The sequence below is a fragment of the Lepidochelys kempii genome, chromosome 14 (assembly GCF_965140265.1).
Source record: "Lepidochelys kempii isolate rLepKem1 chromosome 14, rLepKem1.hap2, whole genome shotgun sequence".
NCBI lineage: Eukaryota > Metazoa > Chordata > Testudines > Cheloniidae > Lepidochelys > Lepidochelys kempii.
This window is the reverse complement of record NC_133269.1, coordinates 10,656,549-10,681,789: the sequence shown is the minus strand read 5'-3', so window position 1 is coordinate 10,681,789 and position 25,241 is coordinate 10,656,549. Positions and strand designations below refer to the sequence as shown.

General features: G+C 42.7%; 1 protein-coding gene across 3 annotated transcripts in view; it reads left to right on the top strand.

Annotated features, from left to right (window-relative positions):
• PCTP (phosphatidylcholine transfer protein) overlaps nucleotides 1-25,241 on the top strand; it is a 51,997-nt gene that overhangs the window by 5,596 nt on the left and 21,160 nt on the right. The window contains exons 1-6 of one of the 3 annotated variants that reach the window (XM_073310822.1): nucleotides 8,045-9,015; nucleotides 9,894-10,011; nucleotides 16,166-16,245; nucleotides 17,003-17,174; nucleotides 17,837-17,904; nucleotides 18,431-20,040. In XM_073310822.1, coding sequence (XP_073166923.1) covers nucleotides 9,969-10,011; nucleotides 16,166-16,245; nucleotides 17,003-17,174; nucleotides 17,837-17,904; nucleotides 18,431-18,496 — 429 coding nt within the window. In that variant the 5' untranslated portion in view covers nucleotides 8,045-9,015; nucleotides 9,894-9,968 and the 3' untranslated portion in view covers nucleotides 18,497-20,040. Of the gene's footprint in view, nucleotides 1-8,044; nucleotides 9,016-9,893; nucleotides 10,012-16,165; nucleotides 16,246-17,002; nucleotides 17,175-17,836; nucleotides 17,905-18,430; nucleotides 20,041-25,241 lie in introns of those variants that run through there. The other 2 variants (XM_073310820.1, XM_073310821.1) reach the window with 2 other exon arrangements.

The window sequence follows — 25,241 nt, the reverse complement described above, 5'->3', positions numbered from 1 at the left end:
TGTCACTGTGTGGTAATGTATTCCCCTATTTATAGTATGGGAGTGGTAACCTGTAGTATTGAAATGAAAGCATGTTAGTGTGTGGAATACACACAGTAAATAGCTAGCTAATGAGGTTTGTCAGGTACTTGAAAGAAGTATAAAATAGGCAATTTTTTGGTGGAATCTATGAGGAGGGTACAAGTGTGCAGAACCGCATTGTCTGAGTAACTGGGTACCGCACAGTAGCTGCCAGTAAAGTTGGTCATAAAATAATAGTTGTTTTTGAGGAGAAACTTTAAATTTGCTCTTGAAATTTTGTTTGTTTCATCCTTCTCCCCCTGAAAACATCTGTCTTTCTCTTTCTCTCTCCTCACACTTTCCCTTCCCCCTCCCTGATAATTGCCAATTGAAAAAGGGGAAGGAGAGAGGGTGGGGGAACCCCCAAAAGCTTGGTTTTTGTTGAAAAAAAGGGAAAATTCTTAAATGTTTTTAGAAAAAATGTCATTTCCCATTTTATACGATTTTATATATCTTTTATAATAGGAAAAATATACCACTTCGAATTGCCAGTAAAATCAATTATAGTGCAATGGTGCAGTATTTCCGCGTAGTCTGATAACTGTGGGCGGATAATCTCTCTTAACCGGGTGTTATAAGTTACTAAAAATGGACGCTTTCAAACAAATTCAATAGAACTCCTGCTGACTATTGTCTAACTTGACCCTCACCAGTAGACTATTTTTAAGTCCTGACTCAACAGGCTGTACCCTGTGCTATGCTATGAAGCTTGCTAAACTTCCCCCTGATGAACCCTGGATGGAACTAGGCCTGCATTCAATCTACTATCTCACTAGGCATGCACTCCTGCAGAAACATCAAGAGCACTGGGCCTTTGACTTACTTCTGGAGAAATCATATGGGACTAAAAAATATTTTCCCTTTGAAAAATATTTTTAAGATGGAAATTCTTAAATATTGAAAATGGGGTCTCGGGTATATCTTTGATCAGCAGGACCCTCACCTTGACTTTAAGGGTCTGATCTAAAGTAGTTTGATTTCTCTTGTACCTCAGTTCCCCATCTGCAAAATAGGGAACTTTTATTATCCCCACCTTGTCGGGCTGATTATGAGGATAAATTCGTGTGTGGGCATGAGAGAGAAAGAGAGAGAATCATTCAGTGAAATTCTACAGACTGTCATGCAGAAGATCAGACTATTCTAGTGGTCTCATCTGACCCTAAAATGTATGAAGGGGGAAAAAAAAAAGTACTTGGGAATTCTTTCATAATCTTGCATTTCATACTGGCATTTGTTATAGTTGCAAGAATGACCCTCAAATATTAAACTGAAATTGAGGTGTGAATCGGGGGGTTATTGGGGATGGATGACTAGGATTCTCCATGTTCATCCAGAAATGGATAAATTCTGAGGGTGGGTGGAAATATAGGATGTACTTAAAGGAATTCAGGGTGCACATCAACAAAACGATGATCGTCACACAGATCTCTTGCACCTGCGAATTCTCTCCTTTTGGATTTTATTGTAGGATTGTGCTGAGTGCCTAAAACTTATGAAAAGGATGATTGGTCAAAATCCATTTCCACTCTGCAGATGAATGTTTGTAACGTTTTCTGGCAGATGTGGCATCAGTTTAGCTCTCTAACTAGCTCTTGCTAATGGCTGCAGTTCTGTGAAGATGCCTGATCTCGCTAACTGTAGGCAAAATAATAGAACTTGTACCCGGGTATAATGTTGCAGTGTGGATAGAATGTCTCATAGGTTACATCAGAAGAAGCAGAACTAGGAACACAATGTAAACTGTCCAAACTACTGAGGATCGCATAACTGGGGGAAACAGGCTCAGCAGGCATTAAGTCTGTGCTGGGCTAAGACTGGGCCAAATTTGGCTGTTACCCTGGATTTCAGCTGATCACCTCCAGTGATTCCAATGGACTAAAGCTGAAACTGAATTGGCGTACCTGAGAGAGCAGGCTTCAAAGCCTGCTGAGTTGGTTCCCTTGAATGTAGACATCTTGGTATTCTGCTTTAGTACATTAACTGTCTGCTATCCTACTGGCCAGATGGGAAGCTGGCTGGCCCTGCCTGTTCAGGGGCAGCACGGTTCAAGTAGTTGGCAGTGAATCCTGGGAGAAGGGACAAGTGCAGCCACAATTATCTAAATGTAGCTTCTCTGATTCTCTGGGGAGACGTGACAAGAGTTTGGATAGTTGAGGTTGGATTGTATACAAAGGTCATGTTTTGAAAAAGGGTAATAAAGATGCTAAGTTTAGTCTGGTTGTACAGTGTACCATCTCTAAATGTTTAGCTGGCACGTGACTCTGAAATCTTGAGAATTTCTGTCTTCAGGCTCTGTTAGCCTTGAACTCATTTTAAATTCCTGTCTCTCAACATGTCTCTTGCTACAGTAGATGTGTATGCATAGAGTGATCCTCCATTCCCCTTGCAAAGCCTGATCTAATAGTTTAAACCTTGGTAAGCAACTTGAGAAAATCCAATAATTTGGCAAGTACCCTTGATTATTGTAGTGTAGAGCTCTGTGAATGTTTGTTGCTTGCTGGCGGTTGCAAAAAGTAAAAAAAAAAAAAAAAAAAAAAAGAGAGAGAGAGAGAATTTTTAGACTTTTTGATTCACTGAAAATTCAAAATTTTGTTTTGTGCTGAATGAAATGTTTTGTTTGGACACTGCTTTTATGTTTTAAAGTTAGAAAATGAAATAAAGAGCTTGAATCATAGAATGGAGGAGGTGGTGGTGGGGTTATCCCCACTTACCCTCAGTGGCTGAGTGGTTAGAACTCTCGCCTGGGATGTGGGAGATCTATGTTTGAACCCAGGTGTCCCTCCCTCCCAGGCAAGTGCTGCTGTGGCTACTGGGCCTAAACATTTGCCCCAATTGTAGCTCATATGTAAAACAAGATGTGCAAGTTCATAACAGGTCACACTAACCTATAACATTTTGCCTGCTTGAAAACTTATCTCGGAAAATAGGTCAAGTTGTTTGTCAATAATGAATTTTATGAACAAGTGCAAGAGAACCAGACACACAAACTGGGTTAGTCCAGACAAAACGGGCCTCCTGATAAGGTTCAAGAACTGTTGATATCGTGCTTAGTAAAAATGGAAGATGTGGAGCCAGAAATGAATGAAACAAAATTGGTGTGGTGGCTATTAGGTGGACAAAATAATGAGGGGATTAACTCTGCTGCACATGTTTCCCTTTTTGGGGTTTAAAAAGAGACTTTGGGGGAAAAAAATCACAACCATCTTCCCAGCGTGTCTTCCACTCACCTAATCTTCCCTGAGCCTGAGACAGCAGGAGCAGACCAGATCAAAATATTTTTTCTGAGAGGGAGGCCATTAAGCCTTGTTCTTGTTCAAGGAGCTTTCTCACTTGAGTTCTTAAAATCACCATGCCATCCTGTCCTTACCCATCGGGGGGATACGTAACAGCCAGCATAGCAGAGATGTACAAGATGCTGTTCCGACCCCCCCCCCCCACCTCTCTCTCTTGGCTTTTCATCAAATCATAAAATCACCTGCCCTGCATCTGCACAGCAAGATGAGATGACCACAGCCCTGCCCTGTCTAAGGAGAAAAGACTCAAGCAGGTGACATCCCTGACTGGAATGTGAACCAGGATCCGAGCAACAGGTGCTGTAGTTGACCTAACAGCCAAAGCATCGATTTGTGACTGACCAGCTGTCCAGCATTCCAAAAACATCAACAAAAGCCATATTTCCCTCACCTTTTCTATCCCATCTCTCCTCCATATTCAGCCTGCTTGTCCATTAGAAACAGGTGAAATGAGTACCCTTTACACATCTGGACTGAGGGTAAAATTAACCCTTCACATCAAAAAGTTTGTTTTGAAAATAAGACTGATCTCCAAAGGGGGAGAGACTTTAAAGCAGGGGTGAGCAAACTACGGCCCACGGGACCATCCTGCCTGGCCCCTGAGCTCCTGGCCGGGGAGGCTGGCCACCGACCCCTCCCTTGCTGTCCCCCATCTCCCGCAGTTGCACTGCCGAGCAGGCAGCGCTCTGGGCAGCGGAGCTGCGTGCTCCTGCAGGGCAGAGCAGCAGCATGTGTAGCTCTGGCCAGGCAGCATGGCTCCCAGACATGCTGCTCTGAGCAGCATGGTAAGGGGGCCGGGGGGTTGGATAAGGGGCAGGGGATCCTGGGGGGCAGTCAGGGGACAGGGAGTAGGGGGCGGTTGGATGGGGTGGAGGTTCAGGGGGAGAGGGGGATAGATAGGGGGTGGGGTCCTGGGGGGGCGGTTAGGGGACAAGGAGCAGGAGGGGTTGGATGGGTCGGGGGTTCTGAGGGGGGCAGTCAGGGGGTGGGAAGTGGGAGGGGGTCTGATGGGGCAGGGGCCAGGCTGTTTGGGGAGGCACAGCTTTCCCTACCCGGCCCTCCATGCAGTTTTGCACCCCGATGTGGCCCTCAGGCCAAAAAGTTTGCCCACCCCTGCTTTCAAGGCTTTAAGTTTGTTTTGCATAATCACTCAATTCCAGGTTTCAGAGTAACAGCCGTGTTAGTCTGTATTCGCAAAAAGAAAAGGAGGACTTGTGGCACCTTAGAGACTAACCAATTTATTTGAGCATAAGCTGCATCCGATGAAGTGAGCTGTAGCTCACGAAAGCTTATGCTCAAATAAATTGGTTAGTCTCTGAGGTGCCACAAGTACTCCTTTTCTTTTCACTCAATTCCAGTAAAAATGCTTGTTTTTAATTTCTTGTGTTTGATCAATAAACTTTCAACTTGAGAAAGAACGTGTTCGCTGAGGAGCGAAATAAAACCAAGGCCTCTGTAGAAGAAAACTCCTGAACCTAAGTATCACTGTTTTTTAATGTTGGACAGTGAAAGCGCGTATAAACACCTTGAAATCAACACAACCTCGCCCTAGTCCAGAGGCTATGGGATATTCTGTGGTGGGACTCTGTCTGCCCTGCGGAAGCTGTTCCATGGGGGGAGAGCAGGGGAGAGAGCGAACACGGCTTTCTAGCCCTCAGGTAGGCCACTGAACCTGGGCTTCCCATGTTCCAGGTGAGTGCCCTAACTGCTGGACTACTAGACATAAGGGGAGGGCAGTGTTTTGTGAATGGTGCCTAAATCCCTTGTGCGTCTAGCCTGAAATATCAAAATGTTTTACGTTGGTAATATCCGAATGATTCATTTCAACACATCTGCAGTTTTTTTTTTCATTTTGACTGAAGCGGTCAGTCGAAATCCACGTTAATTCACAAAATGTTTTGGTTGACCTGGATCTGCATCTTCGGTGGGAGGAACAATATCGAATCAATTGGTCTCTCCACTTTCTGCCCTTACATAGCAGCATTTTGAACCTTCATACGGCATCTTAACCAGTGATGCTATATTTTTGGGAAGCCCAGATTGTCCTCTTGCACAGTGAATGCAGTTGAAGGCTTTGATGAAATCTCTCTGATGTTTAAGGCTAATCTTCTCTGGCACGCAAGCTCTTTCTCAGTCAAGCTATTAATGCAAGGGGGGTACAGCTACTCTGCTACTAACGGCACATTGGCTACCCTGTGCTGCTTGAATGGTATTTTGCAGTGTAGTCCCTCTCAAGCTCCTTCACGCTTGCTAATTGACCCAGATCCTTGTCTGGGGGTTGTTTTCGTAACTATGACATCTTTTACGTGGACATGTAGCTAGTCTGACTCTCAACCATAGACCCATAGCTCCTTATTTGTTATATGCAGATCAGGCCGTGCTATGTATCGGGTTTTCTCATCAGCCACCCAGGGGGCACATCTGGTAGTTTAGGGTGGCCCAGGTGAGTGAGAGTGGCTCCGCAGTGAAATAACACTCAGTCAGCGCTGAGTGACTTCCTTAGCATCACAAAGTAGCTCTGTCCCCATTGTAGTATTAGTTCAAGCATTAGCAGCACTTGAGGTTCGACCCACCTCCAGAATGGGCCAGCTGGTTCCTGTTTAAAGCACCACCAAATTCAAGCTAGAGAGCTGTGTCAATGGGAGTCAGGTTGGGGCAACACTTGGGTTGTACCTCAAGATAACCCACTAATCAAGACAAGCTCCGAGAGAGGGAAGAAGTGTAAAAACACAGCGCTGGATTTAGAATGTGTGGATGCTGCCATTGTAAGCTTAAATGAGAAGGAAGTGCTGTGTGGCATTTGTTTTCCCAAGCAGATAAACGGTAGGGGGATAAAGGGTTCAGTGAGATAAACTTTTTGCTTCTGTCCTTTTAACTTGCTCTACTACGTCCTAGCTTAAGTTATGGATGTTGACGGCAGGATTATAGTTTTCAGCAGGCTCAGTTTGTGGCTTTTCAAGAGACATGAAGAAACTGGAAGGGATCCAGCAAAAGAATAATAAAGATGATTCTTTTCCTGCGACAGCGTAGCAATGAGCTATTATATGAGAGACAAAGGGAATACAATTAATGTTTCCTAGCCCATTAGTGGGATTAGGGAAATGTGAGTGATTATCCTGCCTTGTATTATTTTTATAATGTAAATGCAGATAAACTGTTGAAATGGAAGAAAATCTTGAACCCCACACTGCATTTGACAGTGGATAGTTACCTCTCAAAACTGTAAATTTGAAAGTCTGTCCAACAAAGCAGTGCATACGCTTGTTACGGTGAAAGTTAGGGTCCGTTCTGCACTGGATAGACACGCCTATAACTCTGATCCACAGCCTCTTGACGTCAATGAGATTCTTTCGACTGTTGTCAGTTGCCTTTGCGTCACGCCCTGGATGAGGAGTTGTCAGCAAGCTTTCAGCTTTTCATCGTTGCTAAAGGCCCATTGGCAAGTCGAGATCTTTCATTGCATACCTTGGGCACAATGAGGGAAAGAGCAGTTACAGGGCATCTACTTGCTTTTGTAAGTTTGTCATAAACTTAGCATGATCGTGGAGTTTAACTGTATTACTTGTGGAACTATAGTTGTTAATTGGAGGGGCATTTACTTAACTTTTGGGATTTGTCTCGTTTAAAGTAATTTGTACTAATATAGCTACTACAGTGTAAATGCTTAACACAGACACACTCTGCTGGTGCAACGTGCTCCAGTAGCTTACTGGGTAAGTTAGAGTGGTACAAGCCTCATCTGGGGCCAATGCTGCTCACATTGGCAGTTTGCACTCCCCCATTGTAAATTAAACAGGTGCGGGGGGGGGGACAGAACAACCCAGTGTAGACAGAGCCTTAGTGGTGTGTGCTTTAAAATAACGGTGGCGATTATATATTCTCTCTCTCTCTTTATAGGTATTTCTCCCTACCACCATTCTTCGTAATGTAATATTATTTCATGTGATCAGGATCAGATACAGAAGATTCCATTACGAGTTCAGTAGCATTGATCATCTTTGGTAGTGTGTTTTCAGGGAATCCTAATCCTGTTAAAGTATCCCTACATTTTTATTTGCTCTTATGAGTAATAGAGGAACCAAATTAATGAGAGGGGGGAAATAGCAGAAAAATATACTGTGCTGTCGGAATGCGTCAAATGTTGGCTTCCTCTTGTGTATAAAAAGGAGTTGCCAAATTTTTGGTGACCAAATAAGGGAGGCTTGTGCTGCCATCTTACCTGGATTGGAAAAACACACGTCAGACTCTAAGGGTGTAGACTGGTTATTTTGTTGTCTCTTGTCAATGGAAATACAGGGTAAGGCTCAGGAATGTCTTTGTTATATGTGTTCTGTTGTTTTGTTTTTTAATATTTAACAATACGGACAGCTCCTGAATCCTGTGTTTTTTTTCATGACCTTTTATGAACACAATGGAACCTGTCACGTAAGAAGCCATTCTAACGTCCAAAAGTTACATAAAACGCTCCCAAAGGGTGGGGTGGGGTGGGGGTGGAGAGGAAGTTACTGGTAAAATTTAAAATTAGGGAGAGTGTTTAGAATCCTTGTAGGAATAAGGAAAAATATCCTCTTACCTGATACTAATCCCTTTATTTATTAAAAAATCCTTTTAATATCCAAAGTAGGATATATATATATATTAGACTCAATCATTAAAACCTCTTTCAGTGCTCCTCTTGTAAAGCTAGCTACTGTACATTTACAGGATGTATCTCTGAGGACCAGATGGTCCCTAAATTTGCACATTAAGCTGAACGCACCAAATTGCATGTTAAGCTGAATACACCAAACTGGACACTCCAGTCCCGATCCTGCAGACTCTTACACATGTGACTGACATTTACAGGTGTCAATGATCCCACTAAGTACAATGCCACTGCTTACATTTGTAAAACTACACACACGCATAGGTATTCTAGCAAGGCTGGGACAGTAAATTTATTTCAGGAAGATCTATCTATCTAAAATATGCACGGTTGGAAAAACCTGAAATAACTGACAAGGTCTACCGCAAGGTCTTCCATAGAGGAATGGGATACTTTGAAACACCATGATAATCACAAAATTACATGTCACCAGCTTCCAAACTTCCTTCTTTTTAGGCTTAAAAGCTATTTCTAAAGCTGCTGCCATTGGATAACTATAGATTCAGTGCATCATTCCTCTTAGCTGTCTGGAAGGGACTTACTTGGATATTGGCTCGGTGAAGTGTACCATTTTGCCAAAATTACCCCGAGATGGTCTCATAAAAATGGAAATATATTAGTAATGCCTTATTACAAATGTGGTATGAATCATGCTGTATCTTTTTTTAAATATTTCCTTTTCTTTAAATATTGTGCATGTAAAAGGCTGAGTTGATGACACTGGCACCCAGGAATGAAGTGTTACCCTGAATGTACCCTATTCTGTGGATAACCGAAGTAAGACTACCCGAGTGGGCTCTGATTCACTTTGTCCAACTCCATTAAAGTCAATGGGATTACACCGGCTGTAAGGCAGTTCAGGATTGGAACTAATGGGCCAGATTGTGATCTCAGTTACGCTCTTCAGGGAATAGGCAACTCTCAGGATGAAGGTGCTGAAACTACATACCCATCCATTATTTGTCTCTTGATGTATTGGGTGTTCTAGTTCCAGTGGTGGATTTGTGGTGTGGACAGGTAGGCCCCGAACAAAGACCAACAATTCTGTTCACACAGACCATTGAATAGCTATAATATTCCCCACCCCCCTTGGGATTGCTCGCTCTTATAGTTGACACTTAAAAATCTTATTCTCATTGTTTTAATTAGTACTGACGTAGTAGTAACAATAGTGTAAACACTGCTCCATATGCACAGATGGAATTTCCATATGTTATGTGAAACTTTAAAAGCATTAACACACGAAATTGTGTGCTAGGGGAATTGAGGGCTGGGATTTCAGGATGCTTGCAGAAGGAAAACAGCTAATATCCAAGACTCTCAAAATATGACTCTCTCTCTCTCTCTCTCTCTCTCTCTCTCCCCCTTACTTATAGGTATAGCCTGTGTTACAACTATACATCAAAATTAGGAATAAGATTCCCACTGTGCTTAACATTTTACAGCAGTAGTGATTACTGTGGGTCATGCATTACCTTGTCATGTTTCACAACAAAAAATGCCTATTTATAGGTCAGATTGTGATACCTTGATACTGTGCCACTGAAGTCAATGGGAACAGGATCAGTCCTATCCTTTATACTGCCATTTACCCCAAGCAGTCCCACTGAGTTCCTGGGAACTATTTGATGTGAGGCACTAGTTGATGTGAGTAAGGGAACTGTGAAGTGGCTCTGTGTGAGGGAGTCTGATTGTTACACTTCCATATACAAACATAAAAACAAGGCCATATTGCAAATAGATTGCATTGGGGATTGTTTTTAAAAGGATTTGCTTTCCCAGCTTACGTAGGTTTGCAATAAGTGCCCCACCTTGCTTCCTTCAGCTGCTTTTCATGCAATAGAATGTTTCCCTTTCCTGTGTGATGCCTTTTTTCGTCTGTTCCATTTCCACAGCAATCAGGACTTTATGAGTATAAAATCTTTGGTGGCCTTGCCGATTGTCCCCCAGAGTTGCTTGCAGATGTCTATATGGATTTAGACTACAGAAAACAATGGGATCAATATGTTAAAGGTTAGTAAATAATCAAATAACTTATTTTTTAACTTTTAAAAAGTATTATCTTTAACTCTCCCCCCCCCCCCCCCCGGAAGGCTTTCTAAAATTTCTCTCTTCTCTTAGGGCCACGTTCCCCAAAGGACTTGAGGTCACATTTTCAGGTGCTCAGCATTTACAATTGAAGCCAGATTATCAAAAGCACTCGTCACCCAACAGGCACCCAATGTTATACCAATAAGTAAAAATGTGGCGTATAACAGATACATTCTTGCCTAGTCATGGCCAAACTTCAAATATCAAGGGAGAGCACCCCACAGCATCAGTCCTTGCCACTCCGAAGTACTTACGTGGCCCTCATTACCACAGGATCCAAGTTCCTAACCATTGCAAGTGTCTTTATCCTTGCATCACCCAGGGAGGTGGAAGTGGTATTATTTCCATTTTACAGATGGGCAAAACTCAGGCATGAAGAGGCTAAGTGACTTGCCTGAGGAGGCAGAAGAAGTCTCCAGAGTTGAACCCAGGTCTCCCAAGGAGGAGGTTGGCACCTAAACCATTACTCTGTTCTGGCAATGGGGGAACATCTTCCTTTGAAGTGCTCTTTACCTGGTGATACCGTACCCAGAAGGCCTGAATGACAGTGCTGGTGCTCACATTCTCATCCATCCGTGTTGTCTCTTGGAGGCTGGGTCAGCACAAGCTTTGTACTATAATTTTTAATTTACAATCTTTAGAAACATTAGATGGCCTAATTGACATCAAATGCTCAGAATAGCTGTCAATTCGATGGTAGTTTTGGGGGCCTGTTTGGCAGTGGTGAGGTCAGGGTTAGCGGTCATATGCCCCACTTTTGTCTTTTTTTGCGGGGGGAAGGAGGGATTGGCAACCATCCTACCTTCCTGGGTGCTTTACAAAAATAGTGACTGTCCAACTGAAAAACCTAGAACACCTACGGTGGCCTCCCCAGAAAATAACAGTACACCTGACCACCTCCAGAACAATAACACTTCAGCCATTATTATCCACACAACAAATTCCCATGCCATCAACACCTCTATTTCTGCAAACACCTGGAGGGGGGGGAGGGAGGGGGGGGGAGGAATTTGCAGGGTGTCTAGAAGACTAACAGACCTGGACTTTAGAGGGGCAAGGACTCAAGCATATGCTTACACTGAAGTCAATAGAACTTAAGCACATGCATGAAGTATTTTCCTGAATAGGGGCCCAAAGAAGCAAGTTTGAAAGCCAAGGAAAATGCTGCCAGATGCCTTCCCTTGGTTTTAAACCATGGGGGCTCTAGCCTGCATAGTTCTGTTGATTGCACCTTGGGCAGTATTGTGGAGAGCTACTTAACCTATGGAAAATGAGATGTTGATCTAAGTCCGCCTGTAGCTTCACTAGTAGAATAGGTGTGAGCTAACACACAATAACTTTTTCACTATAAAAGGCACTCACCTTTTCTACTAGCAAAGACATATCCAAAAGAAGCTTCAAGTGGAACCTTAATTCATGCACAGTATCGTACACCAAGACACAGCAATCTGTCTTTCTAATTTTCCGTTTAAATGACTTTATCAGATTCTGGTTTGTAAAACACTTAGCTAAGGCAACTACAACCTATAGTGTCTGAAGCCAACATGCTGATATCTTTTTATAATGCCTTTTTTATTCTAAGAGAATAGAAAGGAAGCAGTTGGGAAGTTACACCCTTTAAATTCTAAAATGTAGATAATGTTGCAGGGTTGGCTTCTACACCCTCATTGACTAGGGAAATAGTCTGGCTCCCTGAACTGTATCCAGAACTTGTGTATGTTTGAAACAATGATTTGATACAAGTTTGAGAATTGCTGGCTTAATGGTAAAAAGAAAAGGAGTACTTGTGGCACCTTAGAGACTAACCAATTTATTTGAGCATGAGCTTCGTGAGCTACAGCTCACTTCATCGGATGCATGCCGTGGAAACTGTAGCAGACTTTATATATACACAGAGAATATGAAAAAATACCTCCTCCCACCCCACTATCCAGCTGGTAATAGCTTATCTAAAGTGATCATCATGTGGGCCATTTCCAGCACAAATCCAGGTTTTCTCACCCTCCACCCCCCCACACAAATTCACTCTCCTGCTGGTGATAGCCCATCCAAAGTGACAACTCTTTACACAATGTGCATGATAATAAAGTTGGGCCATTTCCTGCACAAATCCAGGTTCTCTCACCCCCTCACCCCCCTCCCAAAAACCACACACACAAACTCACTATCCTGCTGGTAATAGCTCATCCAAAGTGACCATTCTCCCTACAATGTGCATAATTAAGGTGGGCCATTTCCAGCACAAATCCAGGTTTTCTCACATCCCCCCCACCCCCATACACACACAAACTCACTCTCCTGCTGGTAAAACCCCTTCAAAACTGACCACTCTCCAAGTTTAAATCCAAGTTAAACCAGAACATCTGGGGGGGGGGGGTAGGAAAAAACAAGAGGAAATAGGCTACCTTGCATAATGACTTAGCCACTCCCAGTCTCTATTTAAGCCTAAATTAATAGTATCCAATTTGCAAATGAATTCCAATTCAGCAGTTTCTCACTGGAGTCTGGATTTGAAGTTTTTTTGTTTTAAGATAGCGACCTTCATGTCTGTGATTGCGTGACCTGAGAGATTGAAGTGTTCTCCGACTGGCTTATGAATGTTATAATTCTTGACATCTGATTTGTGTCCATTTATTCTTTTACGTAGAGACTGTCCAGTTTGACCAATATACATGGCAGAGGGGCATTGCTGGCATATGATGGCATATATCACATTGGTGGATGTGCAGGTATACGAGCCTCTGATAGTGTGGCTGATGTTATTAGGCCCTGTGATGGTGTCCCCTGAATAGATATGTGGGCACAATTGGCAACGGGCTTTGTTGCAAGGATAAGTTCCTGGATAAGTAACTTGGATTTAAACTTGGAGAGTGGTCAGTTTTGAAGGGGTTTTACCAGCAGGAGAGTGAGTTTGTGTGTGTATGGGGGTGGGGGGGATGTGAGAGAACCTGGATTTGTGCTGGAAATGGCCCACCTTAATTATGCACATTGTAGGGAGAATGGTCACTTTGGATGAGCTATTACCAGCAGGATAGTGAGTTTGTGTGTGTGGTTTTTGGGAGGGGGGTGAGGGGGTGAGAGAACCTGGATTTGTGCAGGAAATGGCCCAACTTTATTATCATGCACATTGTGTAAAGAGTTGTCACTTTGGATGGGCTATCACCAGCAGGAGAGTGAATTTGTGTGGGGGGGTGGAGGGTGAGAAAACCTGGATTTGTGCTGGAAATGGCCCACATGATGATCACTTTAGATAAGCTATTACCAGCTGGATAGTGGGGTGGGAGGAGGTATTTTTTCATATTCTCTGTGTATATATAAAGTCTGCTACAGTTTCCACGGCATGCATCCGATGAAGTGAGCTGTAGCTCACGAAAGCTCATGCTCAAATAAATTGGTTAGTCTCTAAGGTGCCACAAGTACTCCTTTTCTTTTTGTGAATACAGACTAACATGGCTGTTACTCTGAAACCTGGCTTAATGGTATTTCATACTCCAAGGTTGGACGAGTTAACTCCCTGATGGCAGAAGGCTTACTCTAGTACTTCTTTTTAAAATACTCTGGGTAGATAGCAGAAAACTGGAGCCATTGAATATGCCCATTGTTTCAAGGGGTGGTAACGCTGATATCAGTGAAGCTTTAAATGTTGACACTCTGAACAACTTTACTGCTCATCAAAGCATGTAAGAAAGCAAGCGCCATATTATGAAGACTTATGCAATCTATTCTGAGTGATAGCTCATTTTTTGGCTAGGCCCATAACAACACATGGCAGAGTGGAAGGTGGTTTTGCTTTCCTGAAAAGTGGACTGAGCTTTCAAAAGACGGGCATACGCAGAGCATGCATTGCTACATTGGGTCTGATTTGTGGTTTCATCCTACAGTGATCTCCATCTCAATGTCAAAGCTTTGGACTATAAGCTGTAGATTTGCCTTTGTCTATAAAGCACCAAACACTCCTATGGCGCAGTATAATAATTCACATGTTCATGGCTCATATACAAAAATCAGCCATTCTTCACTGCAGCACTTCATTAAAATTTTGCAGTGAAACAAGCATGTCCCTGCTTTAACAAGCTGAACTACCCGATGTTTACATTCTGTATTATAAACAAAACTGAACAGTGCTGTGGACTAAGTGAAGTACATTTTGTAATATAGCCTTGGGGGTTTGTTTTGTTTTTTGAAAAAAATTGAATGCTGCATTTTAGCAAGTGTGCAATTTTCAGTATAATATGTATCTCTTGGGCTCTTCAGAATGGATTATTGAAGTTCTGTTTGGTCATTCTGTCCAATGCATATTGGCATGGCACTCTCAAATTGACCTCTCTTTTGAAAAGGAGGAAGACTCACTTCTTAGCATTTTAGCTAAGAAGAATTAAATGAAAGCAATAGTTAAAAGGCAACAAATTAATACTCCAGTGACCTCTGGTGGAAAACACGATACTGTGTGGTTTGTCGTTGCATTGCAGGGACTGCAGCATACTGTGTGCACATCTTAAATGTTAGCGAAATTGCAAGTGGGCTGGGGAAAGGAAATGGGATTTTTTTTGTGTGTGTGTGGGACACCTGGTACATACATATGCACTGGGTATAATGGTAACTCTCTTTTTAGATGCACCATTTTCCCCCTCCCTCTTTCATTTTCTTTCCCACATGAAAGCCACTCTCCCCATCCTCTGTGGCATCGTTCTTTGTTCATTTGGAAGGGTAAATGCATGGTGTTTCCTCCTGTGCTACTTTCAAAGCCATTTTGTAAACACGCCCAAGAAGCTGTGAATGAGGATGACACTACAGTCTTGCAATATCTGTATGTATCGTTCAAACACTACCTTGGGTTGGGAGTGGGAGTTCCTAGGAGACAGCTGAATGGTTCCAGCATGAAAAATTATAGTGGATGCTTCCTTTGATATGAGCACACACAAGTGTCTTAACCCTGTTGGTGCTAACTCACTGGTACTGTTAACATCCTTGGGCACAATCCGACCACATGCAACTAACACTGATGGCTCTTTGTGTGTCCTTCATCTTGGTTTTTTCAGGGGCATCAGCGGACATGGTTGCCTTCCTGGTCAGATAGGAAATGCCATCCTGGCTCAGACCCAGGATCATCCTAGTCCAGTGTCCTGCCTTTGACAATGGCCAGTATTGGCTGCATCAGAAGAAAACCCTGCAGTGGACCGTTAGGGGGGGATAACTTACTCCACGGAAAGCTTCCTTCTAACCTCCAATGATTTAGTTTGGCTTAAGCTCCCTCACTCTCTCCTTCCTGCTGCTTTCTTCCCATCTGATCTCCTTAGTGAGTCATCTTGTCTCTTGAACTCTGATTCTGTTCCCAGGCGCTCCCACTCAGACTGCCTCCTATTTCAGCTTCTAGTATGCAGAGCAAACATTGGTGCCTGCTGGTAACTCTGGAACAGAGTTAACTTATCACTTGCCAATGAATGACAAAAATGGAATTTTTTAAAAAGGGTAACCTTCCCCCCACCACACACCCCAAATTCTGCTCATCGCTCGCTTTAATTGGGAGCCTCTCTTTTTCATACTTGCCACATGTTCTAATTCCATGTTAGATTGGACTGGCTGTCAAGGATATAAAGTGATTACCTGTTTTGTTTCAAATGCATGTTCAGCAACAGAGCTGTTCTGAACTTCTAGCTACAGGATGTGCATTAAAAGGAACCTATTCTTATGCACAGGTTTACACAAGAGGTGGGACAGGCTGTGAATGAGTTAATTCTCTGGGTGGGAGTTTGACTTGGGCACCTCAAAGACTATTGTTCTCTTCTTTAATCGATGAAATCAGTAGAAATGGAGATATGATTCTTCCTGCAATTTCTGGTACAATTGTTTTACTTAATTCTTGAATGGAACGGTCTACAGTAGAAACAAACTTTTCTCTTGACCTGGCTTTACTAGACCTAGCATATCCTGGTACAACTGTGCTGCGATGCAAACAGATTTTTAAATTCTTGCCACTGCTAATCTAAGTGGTGTTTTGGTATTACATATGTATAAATGTTGCAGCTGGAATTAACTCAGCGATGGCCAACACTGTTTTCCCCTCTGCCAATTGTAGAGTTGTGTGAGAAGATTTATGATGAGAAGAGAATAATCTACTGGGAAGTGAAGTACCCTTTCCCTTTGTCAAATAGAGATGTATCCTTTCAAATCTTTGTCTTGGTGGCAAAGCAACTTATTCAAGAGTTCATGCAGGCAGCTCTAAGAGTTTCGCTTGTCTCTTACTGTGGGAGTTGAAGAAGAGCCAAACCTGAGACGAGAATGAAGAGTTTAAAAGCTTGATCCTGCCATCCTTATTTGCGCTTGTGCAATGTGAATCACTCACCTGGGTATCCCGTTGATTTCAATTAAATGCATGTTCAAATGCGAGAGTCTGCAGGATCAGACCTACAATAATGCAAACGCTAAGATTCATTTAATAGACCGAGGTGAAACATAGATTGAAACAGGTCAGAGACTGCACACAACATAAAGGCAGTGTCTGTCATGATGGGGCTGCTGGGTGCTACTGTAATACAAGTTGATGATGATAATAATAATATTGTGAAACTGATCATAGTTGTATAAGAACAGCCACACTGTGTCAGACCAATGGTCCATTAGCCCAGTATACTGTCTCCTGACAGTGGCTAGTGCCAGATGTTTGAGGGAGTGAAAAGAACAGGGCAACTTATTGAGTGATCAACCCCATGTCATTCAATCCCAGCCCCTTGCAGTCAGGGGTTTAGGGACACCCAGAGTATGGAGTTGCATATCTGACCATCTTGGCTAATAACCATTGATGGACCTATCCTCCATGGATTTATCTACTTCTTTTTTGAACCCAGTTATACTTTTGTGTGTGTGCATGCATCTTTCTTCAACTTGCAGGCATCTTTCTTAACTTGCAATACAGTATGTGTATATTCGTGAACGTCGTGATATGGAGGTTGATGGGCGGAAGATCTGGGTTATGCTGGCTAAAAGCATGTCTCTTCCTCAGTGTCCAGAAAAACCTGGGATTATCAGAGTAAATAGTTATGTGCAAAGTCTGGTGCTTGAGAGTGATGGCAAGACTGGATCCAAAGGTAAGAAATATCACTTATTACAGCTAAGTAAAGTAGAGCAAGTTTTCAAATTTTATTCTACATTTATTAAGGAAATGAAATGTAAAATCTCAGATACCATCAAAGCAGGAGAGGCTAAGGACTTGAAGATACATGCAAAGGATATGGTAAAGATGTATATCAAGAGTTTTATAATCTCTGAAAATCCATGCTGAAAGAAGCATGTCTGGGAATGTTACATTGGACTTCATCTGTTAGGTAACTCTAACTGGACTTGCACAATTAAGAACAGTCCAATTAGTCATTTCCCTCCACTAAATGGAGAACAGATGTCATTCATTTGAACTTATTGGATATTGGTTATTCTATTTTGATCACTGATAGCAAATGGAAAGTGGGTAACCCAGTGAAGACTCCATTAATTGAAAAGTCACTTATTAATCTCTGTGGAACCAATCTTGAAGTTCTTCTAAATAGACTGAAGGATATTTTGGGACAAAGTTGATCTTTAAGAAAAAATGTTTTATTTGGTAACAATGTGTGTATGTAACATAGGGCTAAATCCTGCATTCCATAGTAAGGCAAAAACTATGGTTGTAATCAATATAGCTGCAGGCAAGAAGTAAACTGCTAATGATTTTGTTATAATAAACTCTATTCCCTTTGATGTCTGTCTCTTTAAGTTTACATGTATTACTTCGATAATCCTGGTGGCATGATTCCGTCATGGCTCATTAACTGGGCAGCCAAGGTAAGCAGGAAGCTGGGGGCAATATCTTTCTTTGTGTTGTCTAACTTGTTCCTGTGGATCCAGGATCCAAATCTGGCCTCCATAAATCAGACAAGATAAGCCAATCTTTATCTGAAGTCTTCTTCCCTCTTGGCCACTCTGTCTTGTCTTTCAGGCCTCCCTTCTGATAGCTGTCTCTTTTTAACTGTTCCTTCCCCCACACCTCAAGAAAGCTCACTCTTGATACTAAAACTCATCAGAGTTGTTTCTGCACCACTGTGGCCAGAAAAACTCATGTTCCAAAATACGAGCAGACAGATTTAGTAGTTTTCAAACTCCTGAAATACAATGTGATGTTCTAGGAACAAATACAGAATTTACTGCTTTGTAGTAAATTTAATCCTTTTGTTAGAAGCACTGTCTTCTGTTATCTCTTGGAATATTTGTAGTGTAAAATAGTGTCTATATATAGCTTTTCTCTGCGGTGTCTTTTTTACCAGCATCAGAGAATAACCACTGCATACTTTTTTTTTTTTTTTTAAAACAGAGTGGAGTACCTGCTTTCCTCAAAGACCTGCAGAAGGCTTGCTTTAATTATTGCAAGAAAACTTGAATTGCTGCTTCGATTCTCTCTCTGAACTTGTTTCTTGATTTGATTCCCAAAATTGGATGCTTCCAAGGACAACTATTGTGAAACATTGTTGGATAAAATCTACCTCCTGAGATCTTCTACTCATTATAGTTAGGTTCCATTGGCATATGCCTTCAAAGTGGTCAAGCCTTTATTTTTTCATTTGCCATCTCTTGTGCACTTTAGCTAGATAGCTGCGCATCCTTGCTTCAACTGCTGATGCAATTACTCCCTGCTTTTCAAATAGTTTCCTTCCTTTTTATCCCATCCTTCCTCCACCACCCCCAATTCTGTATGCTTTCTACCATAGGTCCATTAGGGAAGTTATGTTAAATCCTCAACAGAGTAGAGCCCGTTACTGCTTGTTGGAGAAAAATACTGTAAAATGGCAGCTTTTTAAAGTAAATTTTGATTCTTGTGATAAATCAGGTCTCTGTACCCATTAGGTAACCAGTTCTGGCAGGTGTTGCCTTGCTAATAAAGTCCTTCTGCCAAAACTGGCTGCCCCTTGAAGGCACACTCAGGTCTAATGCACTGGATACTTTCCATGATCCTAAGTATGTTTCTTTATCCCGTCTTTTCCTAAATTATATCCTGTATTTATTGGGAGCTTAGATTCATTGATCAGAAATACACATCCTGCTTGCTGACCATCCAGGTGGAGGATATTTGCTATATGTGTTGATAAATAACCTGCAGCCCGCACTGGGACTCATGCTATTACAGGGTATAATTAAGAGTTTTGCTATGATCATGTCTAAGTCCCAATACTGGCATTTTTGTATCTGTCAAATCTAATAGTTTGTACCTACCATGCTTTTGCCACATCCAGTTAGTTGAGGAGAGGATGGAAGAGACCTACATGTAATAAGTAAAATTGTGATGAAATAAGACAGAATGAGTCAGTTCCTTGTTCTGCTCTAATGAAAACCAATTAGCATATTAAAAGTCTATCAAGCCCTTACCTGGAAGAGTTCTGTGAGAAACACAGCTCAGATATCAACTATAACTTGAAATCCTTTTAGGACTGTCCCAGTATCAGACATTATCAGGGGATCTCCTAACTGTCATGCTAGGGACTAATTTTAAGGTTCTGCTTCCTCATTCTTGATCCTGACATGGCTTGATCCTGCCATGGGGATCAATGGCTGTCTTAAGGATAGCTCATGTTTCCAAGTCTGATACAAGGAGAGAAGGCCAAGAACCAAACTTTCCAGCTGATACTATAACTTAAGAAATCCCAGTAAAAGAGGGGAGGAAAATCACATGTAGAACCTCCATGTGGGTGTGTCTGTGTGGGGAGAATATTGAGGGAAAACACTTTCACAAAGGTGATGATCTCAGGGACATAGCCCATGCTGTTAATCTAGCCAGATGCACAGCCTTCAGTGGAATGGCAGATCTTCTCTGTAACTAACGACCTATAAGCATTTCTGTATATAAAAGTAATGATGTAAGTTATTTGCCTTTATACCTTATGTGCTCTGAATGGTAGTTGATGAATTAAAAACAAAACCTTGAAATTACAGATTTGTACGAGTAGCTTTTTTAAAAAAAATCTTTGCTATAAAGTTTTTGCTCCTTAATCATTTCCACATGTAGCCATAGTAATGCTGACTAATGGACATGGCAGATCATCAATTGCACTTCAGCATGAACACTGTGAGATTGTGTGACTTTTTTTTTTTTTGAAAGGTGAGTAAACTGATTAATCTGCTTGTTTTTTTTAAAGTTGTAAACAGTAATCATTGTCAGTTATGAGTTCAGATAGCTTCTCCACTAGAAGAAGCTGAAAATACCATAATATAAAATATATTGGAACTGATTCTCAAGTGCTGTAAAGCAGCAAATTTATCCCAGCTGAGACTCTGTCCCTGGTTTTGTAAACAGTTACTCCATCAGTCTAACTGGTGCCTTTGATACATTTTGTTTTGCAAGGCTTGAAGGCTATTCAAACACACGTGGCATCATATCATGAAGTCTACGGCTCTCTAGACTTAAGTCAGTGCAGATACACTAGTGATTAATTTGACCCACTGATAGGAATATTGATCCCACTTTGACTGGGCTTTCTCTGCCCTGTGCTGATTGGCTGCTTTGCCCTAATCCTCTCCCTCCATCTCCCTCAGTCTCTTCACCTCAGCTTCATTTCACACCGGCCCCTCTCACCCCCTATTTCTCCTACCCTGGCCCCTTCAGCCTCCTTCCCTTTTTTCCATTCAGCTTATCCCTGCCCAAGTGAACCCACCCAAAAATAAAACTAGCATGATGTTTTCTGCCCTCCTATTGTTCACTCAGCTTGTTCGTTCTGCCCAATTCTCTCCCACCCTGCATTTGTCTTGTCTATTTAGAGTGTAAGTTTTTCACAGCAGGGACTGTCTGCTATGTGTCTGTAAAGTGCTGAGCACAATGGGGTCCCGTTCTTGGTTGGTGCTTAGGCCCCACCATAATAAACATGCTGTTGCATGGCTGAAATTCTGCGCTGTGCCTCTCAGAGGCAAGGCACCGGGACATGGACAAAGGTGCTGTAAACTACCTTTATGCCCTCGATGGAGTGTATGGAAGCTCTGGAGGCCACAAGTTAATGTTTTCCGCCTTTTTGGTAACTATAACGTAGGTAAAATGCAGCATTCTGATCTCCTTAAAACCTCATTTGCTTTGCATTCTATTACTCAAACTATCTGAGTCAGGCACATGATTATAGGAGAGCATCAGCCTTATTTTCATTTACAGATACAATTTGCTGCATATAATGACATATACCCCAGAATTAATTTTTGCAAAAAAATATTTGCATACAGTGCTATGACTATTTAAAAAAAAAATCACAAGATAAGGGCTTGAGGCAGGAATTCCTTGGTGAAATCCTGTGGCTTGGGTTCTTCTATGTAAGTCAGACTCAATGATGCAGTAATGGTCTCTTCTGGCCCTAATCACAGATTCATAGAATTTAATTTATAATGAACTGAAACTGTCCCTGGTCGTCTTACAAAGGGTCGAGGAGGAAACTGGTCAGATCCTATCTATTTATCTCTGGTGGAACTTTCGTAACTGTATAAGAAATAATTCGGAGAATTATTAAGAATAGATGAGAAATCCCCTCTAGTTCTTCTGGCTGTATCTCCGTGTGCTTCATGCATGCTGCAGTAGGCTTTGAGATAAACAATTTCCTCACAGCACTGGTGTAAGGAGAAAACCTAGCATTGTACGAGTTTTGCTTTAGGTTTTTACAGAATGGGGTGGGTTTTGGGTTTGTGGGTGTTTTTTGTTTTTTTTTTTTTTGTGTGGCGGGGAGGGTGTTAATTTAAAATGCTGCTGCCTTCAAAACCTTATGTGTGGTAGTCAGGGGTGTGTTTTGTTACTGTGTGCCTTACTTGTGAAGTGCACATAACATAGCACCATGGTTAAGACATTTAAAGGGTCTATGCTGTTGTGTGCATAACTTTTTTGGAATATTCAATTTACCCTTTGAAATCAGCTCTCTGAATCGGTTAGCCTCCGATCTTGCTTCTGGATGGGGCCAATAGCTTTGTCTTCAGAGGAAGATAAAAAAACAAACCATAATGCATCTAGCACTGAGCAATTCTGCACAATAAAGTCCTTCCCCTTGCAGACAACCATCTTTCATTGAAGCATAAGACTTGATTACCCTTATTATCCAGGCTTGACCTGTTCCCAATGGTATTTAAAGGTCGTACAATTTCTGAGTCCTTTTTAAATCCACAGTATGTCTCTACCTCCGTTGTTGCTAAATTTCCCAGCTTGACTGTTCAGTTCATAAAGCACTAAACCTTTTATTCCCTTTAATTTTTATCAAGTGTCCCCTTGTTCCCACATTCTATAACAAGGTCTATGAAAGGCGGTGATACACTTCAGTATACCTTTGTCTCCCGCGAGAGCTGTGCATGCAAATAGAACAGCCCTTCGTGTCTGCAAGGTTTCCTGCTGAAGCAATGTACTATGCTGCTGATTATGTTCATCTGTTTTATAGAGTTTTTTTAATTTCCACACTCCATCCTTTATAATATTTCCACAGGCTTGTAGCTTTTCTACATTTTCCTCTGGTTCTAAGGGAATGAAGTGAAATAAATACTTCATAAAAGAGAAGGGTCATTTGACATTTCTGTACTTATTGTAGCAAACAGTGGGTGTTTGCCAGAGAAGCCTGGGTTCTAGCATATGTGTTCTCCAACCTCCTCTGCAATTGCAGTTACATAATTCCCATAATGAGTCCACGCACTAAGGTTTTAAATGCACAGTGGTGGCGTGGTCTTAATAACTTGTTCAAAAGCAAGCTTGGGAAAGCCAGGAACTCCAAAGAGAAGGCTGAGCTGGATTGGTCACTCAGGTCTTCCTGTTCTGGTTAGTAAGGGGAGTACACATCTACTGGCTTCAATAAAAAAAGAAAAAGAGAGAACTGGCTGCCTGTTGTGCCCAATTGCTCCTAGGAATGCAGCTATGATGGCTGTGAAGCTGCTCTGCAGTGTCTGAATACTGTATGTTGAGCTGCTTATTGGGATGCTTACTGCACAAATCTATTTAATTAGCTTAATACTGGGCTGCAAGGAAAAACACACAGGAAATGAATGGCTCAAGATAGCCACCTCTCAGCAAATACATGAGGGATGCTAATGGACAATGGTAGAGCCATTGGGTTTGAGGCCTCTGGCTTGGCTTCTTGCTTAGTATTCAGGACTGGTTTTGCCCAGGAATGTAGAATAACAAATACTATAGCAGTTTAAAAAGGAGGCCTCTCTCTTGGGAGGGAGAAAAGAGGTTGGGGAACTAGGCTGAGAGAGGGGCATCTGCTGGGGCAGCTGAAGAAGTTAGGCCTGCCCAGGTTACCATCAGGGGATGCTCGGCTTTTTAGTAAGATAAGTCTACATGTTTGTCTTTGTTTTTTAAAACCTCCTCTCCATGCTTTGTTCCTACTGCTAAAATAACCAATACTTTGGTTTTAAGAAGGCTGGGTGGTCACTGTCTCAGGTTCCCAAAGGGAAGAACTGCAGATGTCTGAACTCAGTTGGACCTCCTGGGTGAACATAATTGATCCACAGGGTGCAGTAGCCCAGGGTCAGGTCAAGGAGTGGGAGACTTATGGAATTGCACCCCAGGAGAGGGTTGACGTCTGCGGTGGGGGGGTTTACACTCAGATGCAAACGGGCAGAGGTGCAGCTAGCCCTCTAGCTGTGGCAAGAGGTATTGCATACACAAGTGCACGCCCGTCTCGCCCCATCAGGAATGGCATCCTTCAGCGCTGCCCGGGTGCGGGGAGGGCTGGAGACGCGCGTGCCCAGTGACTGGAACGGACTGTACCACTGCTTAGCCAGTCCCGGCCCTTCCTGCACGGAGTGGTGGGAAAACATGGTACAGTCCCAGCCGGGGTGGAAACAGTCTGAGGTAAAATTGTCCTGGGAGCTGCCAATGGCGGGAAAAACCGGTTGGATCCAGTTATGACTGGGCCATGATCACCGTAAACAACAAGATGGCGGTCACAAGACGGCAGTTCAGACGCCATCTTGGATTGCTGCTCTGTCTTTACAAACCCCATATTGAATTTAATATACACATATTTTAACAGACTATAATCCTATAACAAAACACATCCAACAGTATACAGAGCAGTATAAACAAGTCATTGTCTGTATGACATTTTAGTTTGTCCTGACTTCGCTAAAGCTTTTTGTGTAGCCTGTTGGTGTACCCCCTGGAAGACCACTGCGTACCTCCAGGGGTACCCGTAACCCTGGTTGAGAACCACTGGGTTAGAGAAACGTGGGTGTCTAGGAATCAGGACTCCTGGGGTCTATCCTGACTGCGAGCGGAGTGGGGTCTAATGGTTAGAGCAGAGAGCTGGCAGGTAGGATTCCTGGGTTCTAGTCCAGGCTATGCAATTGATTCGTTCTGTGACATGGTTCGTTCTGCCTTGTCCTCCTGTGACATGTGGAGCGCAAAGACCTGCCCCAGCCCTTCCCTTCCGGCTGGGTGGTGCAGGAATTAATGGCCGTAGAGCCTGGGCTCTAAGATCCTGGAGCAAAGCGTCCTGGAGAAGGAATTTGTTCCCCAAGCTTGACTGGCCCCCTGCCCCATCCCTCCCTCCATCAATCAGAACGAATCCCTCATGGCAGAGCTGATGTCTGGTTACCCGCAGTGCAGACCCAATCTATTGTGTCCTGGCTGCTGTTCAGCTCAGGTTAACAGCATGGTCTGTTTCTGTAAACTCCCCCAGAGCTTTCGAATGGAAGTGAGAGACTTCTTCACATCCTGCTCTAAACTGTGAGTGGTGTCGCTCTGTGGCTGTTCAACAGCTGCTGCATTCCTACCCCAGAGGGTGACATCATTTCAGTGCTGGGCGAGTGATCCCTGTGTAGTGTTGTTGAGTGCTGTTGCACATCAGCTATGCTCCATCCAGAGACGTCTGCATTTCAATGCCAGGTGAGTGATCCCTGTATTGTGTTGGGGGGGGGGGGGAGAGGGATAGCTCAGTGGTTTGAGCATTGACCTGCTAAACCTAGGGTTGTGAGTTCAATCCTTGAGGGGGGGCGCATTTAGGGATCTGGGGCAAAAATTGGGAATTGGCCCTGCTTTGAGCAGGGGGTTGGACTAGATGATCTCCTGAGGTCCCTTCCAACCTTCATGTTCTATGATAAGTGGATCTGTAAATGTTTTAGGTGTAACATCGGGTATGTCTGCACGGCAGCTGAAGGTGTGACTGCTGCTCCAGTAG